Source organism: Trachurus japonicus, unplaced genomic scaffold (genome assembly GCF_045865225.1).
Source record: "Trachurus japonicus isolate A0001 unplaced genomic scaffold, Traja_1.0 AP029944.1".
In the NCBI taxonomy this organism is placed as follows: domain Eukaryota; kingdom Metazoa; phylum Chordata; class Actinopteri; order Carangiformes; family Carangidae; genus Trachurus; species Trachurus japonicus.
The window spans coordinates 6,400-17,613 of record NW_028220077.1 but is presented as its reverse complement, the minus strand read 5'-3'; the positions used below and the strand labels follow the sequence as shown (position 1 = coordinate 17,613).

The 11,214-nt window shown below is 46.2% G+C and overlaps 1 protein-coding gene and 1 long non-coding RNA gene across 2 annotated transcripts; one reads left to right on the top strand and one right to left on the bottom strand.

The window, feature by feature from the left end:
- Window positions 1-1,945: 1,945 nt before the first annotated feature.
- On the top strand, window positions 1,946-3,209 carry LOC146960836 (uncharacterized). The gene is made up of 3 exons (XR_015035357.1): window positions 1,946-2,097; window positions 2,186-2,264; window positions 2,968-3,209. It is a non-coding gene; the product is annotated as an uncharacterized LOC146960836 (long non-coding RNA).
- Window positions 3,210-9,318: 6,109 nt separating this feature from the next.
- On the bottom strand, window positions 9,319-10,724 carry LOC146960835 (uncharacterized). The gene is made up of 2 exons (XM_085772015.1): window positions 10,665-10,724; window positions 9,319-10,413 (listed from the first exon to the last, which is right to left on the bottom strand). The coding sequence occupies exons 1-2, from the start codon at window positions 10,722-10,724 to the stop codon at window positions 9,319-9,321; spliced, it is 1,155 nt and encodes a 384-aa protein (XP_085628141.1).
- Window positions 10,725-11,214: the final 490 nt, after the last annotated feature.

Below are 11,214 nucleotides of genomic sequence, written 5' to 3'. Positions count from 1 at the left end.
GATATACTGGTGATCACAGATCACTTCACTAAATTTGCGGTTGCCATCCCAACACCGAATCAAAAGGCCCGCACAGTAGCAAAGTGTCTGTGGGAAAACTTTATGGTACACTATGGTATCCCGGAGAAGTTACATAGTGACCAGGGTCCAGACTTCGAGTCCCGCACGATCAGGGAACTCTGTCAGGTGGCGGGGATCCACAAGGTGAGGACGACCCCATACCATCCTAGGGGCAACCCCGTGGAACGATTTAATCGTACCCTGCTTGACATGTTGGGCACTCTCCAAAATCAAGACAAGTCCAGTTGGCGTGATCATGTGAGACCCCTGGTCCACGCCTACAATTGCACCAGGAACGAGGTGACTGGCTTCACCCCGTACGAACTGATGTTCGGGCGCCAACCTCGCCTGCCAGTTGATCTTGCTTTCAAGTTGCCAGTACCAGAGGGTCAACATTCATCTCACTCTGACTATGTGCAAAACCTCAAGTCACGTCTCAAAGAGAGCTACAAGATAGCCATGGAGAAGGCTGCAAAGATCGCTCTCAAGAACAAAACAAGGTTTGATAAACATGTTACCGCCTCAGACCTGGAACCTGGAGATCGAGTATTGGTCAGGAATGTCCGCATCCGGGGAAAACATAAGATCTCAGACAAATGGGAAACCACTGTCCATGTGGTGGTGAGAAGAGCAGGCACTCTCCCTGTCTACACTGTTAAACCTGAAAACGGGGATGGTCCCCTAAGGACGCTACACAGGGACCTGTTGCTGCCGTGCGGGTACCTACCTGTGGAGGAAAACAGTGAGCCTGTACCAAAGCCGGTACCACGCAGGCCAGGAACTCGTGCAAACCCTGCGGTAGAGGAAGAGAATTCCTCAGATGAAGAGGATGATGTACTCATTCCTGTTTGGTTAAGTTCCCCTGTCCCCATGGTCAGTGAGATTCCTGTTCACCCGGATCTGCCCATGCCCGATGTCCAAGACACTCAGCATACTGAACCTCCAGGCGTTTGTCCTGTCGAGAGTCCTGTAAATGCTCAAAATGATGACAACCCACCAGATGTTGACAACTTACCTGATCTTGACAATCCACCCGATCTTGACAATCCAACCGGTCTTGACAATCCACCTGATTTTGACATCTTACCTGATATGTCCACTAGTACTTCAGATGGTCCTTTGATGTTCATCGAGTCCAACTCTCATCAGAGTGATACTGAGTACTTACCCACCGATAGAGTCACACCAACCGAACAAGCCGATGAACCAACCTTGCTTCAAAATCACTTACCTGAGGATGATAATCCAGGAATCCAAGGAGAGCAACTTCCAGTTGAGGAGGATGGTCTTAAAGGAGCAGAACCTGAGGAAAGAAAGGAAGAAACAGGTGAAAAGGAAGGAAAGGATGGAACAATCTCAATGGATACAGAGGAGAACACAGATACAAATGATTCTGTCAGGAGATCTGAGAGAAACCGTCAACCACCCCGACGGCTTGATTATACAGAGCTAGGAAGCCCTTTGATCACAGCAGTGAAATCATTCTTTCAAGGACTGTCCACAGCTTGGGACGAAGTCATAAGAGAGGAACCTGTCCAACCCCCTGCCCTGACCCCTCGAATAATTATCATTTAACTGTCTACTATGCACAGGGACGTGCATAAGTTCAGGAGGGGAGGGTGTAACCAGGTGTAAGAAACACACAGTTAACTTAGTACAATAAAAGAAGAGAGACTGTTTACTTTAATTATCTTTATTTAGTTTGTATCGCCAAAGTGTTAGTTTTCCTACTGCATTTGAATGCACCGCTCAACTCGCATGGTTCCACGTGGGGTACCTAGTTCTCAGCAGCCAATCAGAGGCTACGCAGGCCACGCTCAGCCTGTCGGCTCGCAGAGGAAGTGCAGTCGCGCTGCTCTTCCAGTCTTTTCGGATCTCAGCCAGAAAAGCGAGAGCAGCTGCGTGCTAAGGAGAAGAGGAGAAGAGAAAAACAGGAGAAAAACCCGGAGTTTACCTGTGAAAAAGGAAAAAGAGAGTCGGAGCACTTACCCAGTGGAGGTCCGGAGCCAAGTGACTGAACGAAGGAGAGTTCCGTCGGTAAGACGAGTCAATTATCCGATAAAAAAAACAGCTTGTTGATGCTTACCGTCGTCGTCCATGCTAATGCTAGCTCTGTGCTTAACAGGCTAACTGCTTGCCTTTCATCCGGAGAGCTGCTACGAGGTTCGGCATCGGCGTGCTCCACCTTGATACACAGAGCAACGGTGAGAAATGTGCTTTCTAGCTGCTCTGGTGCTATTTCCCTCTTGTTTTACCGTGTACTGAAAGAAAGCAGTGGTGATATTAAGGTTATAAGAGTAAATTGAAATGAATAATGGTGCAATAGTTCTGAACATATGCATATTGTGGTTGTTATTTTATGCTGATGTGAATACAATTAAAGGGGAAGTATTTTATTTTCCTTATGCCAATTTAAAGGGAGAAAAAAAGAGTAATTTGATATGTTGTGAATGTGATTAATGTAGTTAACTGAGTTTAAAGTAACTAGAGGGTAATTTTTGGTGCAGATCTCGGACATGAATAGGCCTATAGTGTAAGAGTAAACTAAGCACAATTCTTTAATACCTCTGAGTCTTAACTCAAAATGTGTACTGTTATGTTATTTGCACATGGTTCTGATATGTTTGTGATAAATTGTATTTTGTATGTTAATGGTTACTTACCATAAGTATTATTGAAACTGTTCACATGAACAGGTAAATGTTTGAGCACTTTAATATTTAGTTCTCATAAATGATACACTTAAGATGAACGTTGTACAACTGAGACAGAGATTTGAGAATTGAATAGAGATGAAGATTTATGTCAGAATTAGATGTAATGGTATGCATCTTTTGACATCTGATATCCCTAATGATGCATCTGAGAATGGATAGTGTTGAATGTATTGTGTGACCCTGTCTACAGGTCAGGTTTTTTTAGGAGGACTGAAGAGTCTGAGGTACAGGACAACTTCCTGCTGTAACAGATGGCGAGCCAACTACCCTGAAGAAAAATCAGCACCGAGGAGATCCACGTACACACTCATTCACACACATAATACACTTACATTACACTACAAGGAACCTTGGAATCAGGTGAACTTGCAAAAACTCTACAACAATAAACCTGCAACAACTCCTTTTTTATTTTAAGGGCCCCAACGGACAATTTTTGGTTTTAGTGTGCACACTACTTTTTTATTTTTCTAACTGTTTGGGTTAATATTTTGCATTTTGTACAAACCAGACAAATTATTTTGCCCACTGTAAAATTATAAGAGTGGCTACTCAATTGTTACTCTTGTGTCTGCCTCATTATTGTTGCTCAATACAGTGGCTCCTCTCGAATTTAGTCTTTTCTGATTCTGGTCCAGGTCTTATCGTTAGTCCAACTTCTTATTATACTGTAATTCACTTTTACACTCCTAAAATTGGTTACATTTACCTTTAAAATGTAAACTGTTTTCTTGTCTGTAACAACATCTATTGCACGTCTGTCCGTCCTGGGTGAGGGATCCCTCCTCTGTTGCTCACCCTGAGGTTTCTCCGATTTTTCCCTGTTAAAAGGGTTTCCATGGAGTTTTTCCTCAGTCGATGTGAGGGTCCAAGGACAGAGGATGTTGTTACGATGCCATGTAAAGCCCTTTGAGACAAACTGTTTGTAAAAACGGGCTATACAAATAAAATTGCCTTGCCTTGCCTTGCCTTGCCTTGATAAGGAACTTGGCCACGCCGCGGAAACCAGGGGAAATCCCGTATGATGAACTGGTCGCACTCGTGGGAAACCACCACAATCCCAAACCTTCTGTGATAGTCCAGAGGTTTAAGTTCCATAGCCATTTCAGGAAGCAAGGTCAGTCTGTATCCACCTTTGTTGCTGAGTTACGACAGCTGTCAGAGCATTGGGACTTTGGGACAGTGTTGGATGATATGCTCAGGGACAGACTGGTGTGCGGTATCAATAATGATGCCATTCAGCGCCGCCTGTTGGGGGAAACCCCACCACTGACGTTCAAGAAGGCTCTGGAGATTTCCCATGGTATGGAGATGGCTGCTAATAATGCTAAAGATATCCAAAAAGGAAATGGAGGAGCACAGATAGCAGCAGTGCACCAAGTCAAGAAAGACACTGGTAAGCAGGCAAAGCGTGTGGAATGTTTCCGGTGTGGTGGGGCACACTATGCTAATGACTGTAAATTTAAAGATGCTGTCTGCCATACATGTAACAAAAAAGGTCATTTAGCTAAAAAGTGTAGAGGGTTCAAAGGGAGGGGGAAGCCGGGGCTGGGGAAAATGAATCAGTCTCAGGCAGCCACACACCACCTTGACGAAGAGGCTGAATGCTCCTATAACATGTTTGGGGTGGAAACGGACAATGAACCACCTGAGCCCTATTATGCTACCGTCACTGTCAGAGGGAAGGACATTAAGTTTGAGATTGATTCAGGGGCTACTGCATCCGTCATCAGTGAGGACACCTACAGACGGACGTGGGGGTCTAACCTGCCTCCCCTCAGTCCATCAAAGCTCAAACTCAGGACTTATACAGGCCAGCCCATTCCTCACTTGGGGGTGCTGTATGTGGACATTTCAGCAGGGGGTCAGAAGGCAAACGCCAGGCTGGTGGTTGCTAAGGGCAGCGGCCCCAGTCTGTTGGGCCGTGACTGGCTTCGCAAAATCGGTCTGAACTGGCATGAGATAAAATATGCATGTACAACAGAGGACATTCTGCAGCGGTACAAGGAAGTGTTCAGGGAGGAGCTGGGAACACTTAAGGGGGTTACAGTAAAGCTCCACGTGAACCCTGAGGCTGCGCCTAGATTTTTCAAACCCAGGTCAGTCCCCTACGCCATGAAAGGCAAAGTTGAAGAAGAGCTAGAACGTTTGCAGAAGCTGGGCATAATAGAGCCTGTTCAGTTTTCAAGGTGGGCAGCACCCATTGTGCCAGTTTTGAAGGAGGACAAAACTGCACGGATATGCGGGGACTATAAACTCACCGTCAATCAAGTCTCTAAGCTGGAGGAGTACCCGTTGCCACGCATAGAGGACTTGTTCACAACCCTATCAGGGGGTAAGCTTTTCACAAAGTTTGACATGAGCCAGGCTTATCAGCAGTTGTCGCTTGACGAGGAGTCAAAGGAGTATGTCACCATCAACACGCACAAGGGACTGTTTAAATACAATCGCCTGGTGTTTGGAGTGGCGTCCAGCCCTGCCATTTTCCAACGAACAATGGACACACTGCTGCAGGGGATTCCGCATGTAGCGGTGTACCTGGATGATATTTTGATCACAGGGGCCACAGAGGCGGAGCATCTGGCTAACCTGGAGCAGGTGTTGAGGAGGCTCTCGGAAGCAGGACTGCGGTTAAAGCGCAGCAAATGTGTGTTCCTGACTTCCGGTTATGGCCGCAAGCTAGAAAGTCACATTCAACCCCGCTCCGCTACAATCTTGAACGAATCCTGATAAACTGCAAATTTGAGTTTGAAAGTAAAGGCGGGCGCTAGATACGACGAGGTGATGCCAAATACTGGACAAACGAGCAGGGATAGAGGGAGAACACCGACGCAGGCGAAGTTAACTAACTTCGGGACGCCAAACATGGAGAGCAGAGCTAACGTTAGCAAAGAAGCTAACCGCAACGTAGCAACTGCGGAGCGCTGTGAAAGCAAGCTCTGTGGGGCTAAAGAAGAAATACTCATGGCAATACGCAGCCTCAAGTCCGATTTCTCGACCAGACTGGATGGGATTCTGACGGTTGTCGAAGAAACAAAGAAAGAACTGGTTGACTGCACTGAAAGAATAAAAGAGGCGGAAACACGGCTGTCCACAGTGGAAGACGAGCAGTTTAAGTTAAGAGAGATGGTGCAGACGCTGGAAAAAAGGAACAAATCTCTAGAAGATAAAGTTATCGACATGGAAACACGATCGCGGCTGAATAATCTGAGGTTGGTAAATTTGCCCGAGGGAGCTGATGTCCCGGATCCCTGTTCGTTTTTGGAAGCCTGGCTACCGGAGGTGCTGGATCTGGCTCCTCTGCGGTGCCCAATAGTGTTGGAAAGGGCGCACCGCGTCGGATCAAGACGAGACACTGAAGAGCCACCGAGAACTCTGATTATGAAGTTTCAGAGTTATAAGCAGAAAATGCTGGTGATGAAAGCAGCCAAGGAAAAGAAAGACGTCCTTTACAAGAACAAGCACGTCAGATTCTACAACGACCTGGCAACTGAGGTGCACAGACAAAGGAAAAAATATGACACAGTGCGCCAGCAGCTGAGAAGCATGGGACTCAGACATGGCATAATACCCCCAGCAAAACTGGTGGTAACCTACAGAGAGCAAACACACACCTTCAATATGCCGACGGAGGCACAGGAGTTCATAAACAAGATCAAAGCAGAACATGGAGGAAATGAATAAAGACGACTGAGTAATAATTACTGTGCGCACAATGTAAGTTAAATCATTTTGTCTACACCATGACCATACACAAAGCAAGAGGGACTGCACCGTGAAAGACTATGGGAATCTCTGATCGCTTTCTAACTGAGCGTTGCTCGCTTTATTTTATTGTGTTTCTATGCCGATATTATAGGTAATGGCAACGTCAGTAGACTAATGGCGCATTTCCACTAGCACGGTTCGGCACGGTACGGCACGGCTCGGCGCGCTATTGCGTGTTTCCACTAGCACGTAGTACCTGCAACCGGGTACATTTTTGGTATCACCTCAGCCCTGGTTCCAAGCGAGCCGAAGCGTTACTAAAACGTGACGTCAGCCGACTGCCTTCCACTGATTGGCCGATGAGTGTCGTCACTGGAAGCGTCATAACCGCGCGACGACCGCCTAGAATGTAAATAAAAACAAGACGCGAGACAAGACACCACTTTTTACTGCTTTTTGACTTGGAACGAGATGGCTTCTCAGAAAAAATCCGCTCCTTGGTCGGTGGAGGAGGTCCAGACGTTCCTGACTCTGGTTGCCGAAGAACGGATTCAGAGGGAGCTCGACGGCACCACGCGAAACGAAAGGGTTTTCCAAGAACTCGCCCAGCAAATGGCCACGCACGGATACAACCGTACTCTCCAGCAGTGTAGAGACAAATTAAAGAAAATGAAGAGTGACTACCGAGCAACAAAAGATCACAACGGTCGAAGTGGGGCAAATCGCCGGGTCTGGAGGTGGTTCGACCAGATGGACGCTATCTACGGGCACAGACCAGCAAATAGTGGACGCGAGGGTGGACTGGACTCAGCCACGTCGTTACTTCTAACGATGGTCGAAGATGGTAAGTGAAGTGTGCATATAGCAATCTTGAAAACAACTGGTTACGTATTCCGTTGGTGTAAAACTCACTGATATTATTTACTTGTGTAAAAGTTGCATTGTTGTTTAGTGAGCTATCTATAGCATGCTAATAGCAAGTTAATCTCCGTCCTCTGCTAGTGTGCTGTGTAATATCTTGCTTTTTCTTGTGTTGCCATTATGCGTTGTGCTTATACTTATAGTTGCTGTGTTTATTTTTTTGTTTAAGAAACCACAAGTGAGGAAATGTCTTCCTCATCTCCCAGCGACGACCCCTCACTTTCCCCTGCACCAACCCCAGCACCAGCAGCAGCCTCGACGCCAGCAGAGGCAACAAGCAATGCACAACGTGTGGTCAGAGGTAAGAGGAGACCCGTTTCAAATCATGTGCCTAAATTGTATGTCCCTATAATATTTTAAAAGCCTGCTTTGGTTGCTATTGGCCTGCTATTTACACTTCTCTTCTTCTTTATTGTTGTGCAGGAAAGAGAAAAAGGAGCCTCTTTGAGCAGGACCATGCAGCTGTGCTGAGGGAGCTCCATGAAGAAGATGCAGTGCAGCAAGAACGGGACCGGGGCCAGCGAGAGAGCCACGTCCAGTTGCTCCTAACAGAAGCACGCGAGGCAAGAGAACTTGAAGCCAGCATTAGAAGAGAAGAGAACGCACAGACAGCAGCGTTCCAGCAGACGTTCCTTGGCCTGTTGGGTCAGCTGGTGCAGGCAATGGGCACCCGGCGCTAGTAGAAAAATTCTGAAGTACTGGGCCTCTGTCTCTGCCGGAGACATGTATATACTGGACTGTGTGTATATATATATATATGCACTTTGCACTTTTGCTGTGTGGTTTTGCTGTGTATTTTATATTTTATATTTGCAACAATAACTTAATAAACTATTTGTGTGATTGTAACATGACTATTTCATTTGTCAGCACACATACAAAAAATGGGTAAAAAAGCAAAAGTATTATTTAATTACCATCTAGACTTAGGAATGCATGCATGCATATGAATATGTTTTCATAGCACACATGCTTATTTGGTTGTAGATCACCTGCAGGGCAAGTTGGGGTGGCAGGGAAATTGATTCCAATAGTGTTTGCACATTCACCCTATTGTACTATCTGATTATCACCCTTAAAGGTCTGCATGCAGCCTCCAACCTTTACCTAAACACCATAACTCTTGACCATTATCACCTGCTCCAAAACATTTCCATCTCCATGTATCAAATTGGGGTGATATGGTAATAGATTACAATATGAAGTGTTTGCACATTCAGCCTATTGTGCTCTCTGGTTATCATCCTTAACACTAACCCAGAGAGTACAATAGGCTGAATGTGCAAACACTTCATATTGTAATCTATTACCATATCACCCCAATTTGATACATGGAGATGGAAATGTTCTGGAGCAGGTGATAATGGTCAAGAGTTATGGTGTGTAGGTAAAGGCTGGGGGCTGCATGCAGACCTTTAAGGATGATAATCAGAGAGCACAATAGGCTGAATGTGCAAAACACTTCATATTGTAATCTATTACCATATCACCCCAATTTGATACATGGAGATGGAAATGTTCTGGAGCAGGTGATAATGGTCAAGAGTTGTGGTGTGTAGGTAAAGGCTGGGGGCTGCATGCAGACCTTTAAGGATGATAATCAGAGAGCACAATAGGTTGAATGTGCAAACACTATTGGAATCAATTTCCCTACCACCCCAACTTGCCCTGCATCAACAATAAGCATGTGTGAATTCAGAATGCCACCAGCAAGGACAGATCCTTGATCTAGTGTACAGGATGTGATAGTTATGGTTAACTTCTAATTACATTTGTCAGTAATTCCTGTTAACCTTGGTGGATTTATGATATGTAAAAGTGGAGACATATTTGCAAAACTGAAAAGGTTTATTGTTGTTCAAAACACACAGATCTGTAGTGCACAACAATACACGTGTCAGAAAATCAATGTTCAGGCACTTGACAACAAGTGACGCATCAGACCCTCCCTAACATCTCTGCCCTCCTCCTCCACACCCTGTGCCACTGCTGCCACAGGCTCAACTACTGTTGCTGCTGCAGGTGTGTTCCATTCTGGCACATAGGTCTCTCCATGAGTTTCGCACAGATTGTGCAGCGCACAGCAAGTCAGCACCATTGATTTCACAAGTTTTGTTTCCGAGTCGTTCCTTTTCAGAAGGCAACGCCATCTGCCCTTGAGCCTGCCAAACGCATTTTCAACAGCAACCCGTGCTCTGCTGAATTTCTTGTTGAACATCTGCTGTTCAGGTGCCAGTCGTCCGTTGTCCTGAAAGGGTTTGAGGAGCCATTTCTGCAGGGGGTATGCCGAGTCCCCTAGGAGGTAATAGCCAGCAGTCACTCCGCCAATGTTTCGTGTGTGAGCAGGGAAGAGGTTTCCCTGGCTGGCCAAGTCCCACAGTGCAGACAGTCTCAGTACCCTGGCATCATGCAAACTCCCTGGCAATCCAGCAAACACATTCCAGAACAGCCCCTTTCCATCCACAACACCCTGGAGAATAATGGAGTGCCACCCTTTACGACTGAAGTAGTCGCAGTGATACTCCTGTGGTGCAAGGATAGGGATGTGTGATCCATCGATGGCACCAACACAGTGTGGAAGCCCCCATCTGTTCTCGTTGTAAGCAGCCATCTCTCTTAATTTTTCCTCACTAGGAAAACGGATCTGCTCTGGCACCAACACCGTCTCTGCTGCAGCACAAAACTCCTGCACACACCTGCACACCGTTGTGGCGCTGACTCCAAAAAGGTGTCCGATGCTTCTGTATTCTGAGCCAGTAGCAAGCTTCCAGAGTGCGATAGCCACTTTCTTCTTCAGGGGCACACATTCGCGAAAGCTTGTGTCTTCCCTCTCCATAACAGGGCGCATTTTGTTGCATAGAAAATCCAGCGTTTCCTGGGACATTCTGAAATTCTGCACCCACTGCGCGTTGGTGAAGCCAGGGACAACTATATTCCACCACTCAGAGGATCGGTTGAACGCCCAAACCGACGGCTTGCGACGGCGGCTTTGAGAGCAGAGAAACACCTGAAACACACATAGAACATACACATTTTAATGTTTTATAGCGATAGCATACAGCCAGTATTGTACAATGTAACGCGGATAATAAAAGCTAGCGTTGGCAACCATTAGCTTACCCTCAAACGTCGTCTTTTTGCAGCTCGTCCTCTCTGATCTTGGGCGTCATACTGCTGTATGGCTTCCCAAACTCTCCGGTACTTTTCAATAGTGTTTTGTCTCGCGGCCCGGAGTCTTCTCTGGCTCTCTTCTCTTGCCTTCTGTGCGACAAAAAGCCACAGGGTGAGCAGCAACACGATCGCCTCCATGTCCTCCATGCTGTCCTCCTCTGATGTTGTTGTTGTTGTTCTGGTCTTCCGGATTTGTACGTTGCTCGGCGCCGTGTAAATGACGTCACAGCGGTTTCGCGCAGCCGTGTTATGACGACCCCGCCCACGTCGAGGAGGCACCAGTTGTAATGGAAACACAACCAAACCGAGCCGAGCCGTGCCGTGCCGTACCGTACCGAGCCGAGCCGTGCTAGTGGAAATGCGCCATAAGCATCTTTAAGAATTTAAGTTTGCATCAATATAGGCCTATTATATTTTACACAGATGTGTTTAATTTTGATCCATATGTGCAACTCTATTAAGTACTGCCCTCAATTTTATTTTATTTATTTATGTAGGCCTACTTATTTGTTTTTTCTTCAATACTGAATTACTTCGATTACAATTCTGAATAATTTACATAGACTGAAGGACACAGTCATTGTATTAAACTCTGGTAATTTACTAAGCTTTATAGGCTACACTCCACGCCCAGGTA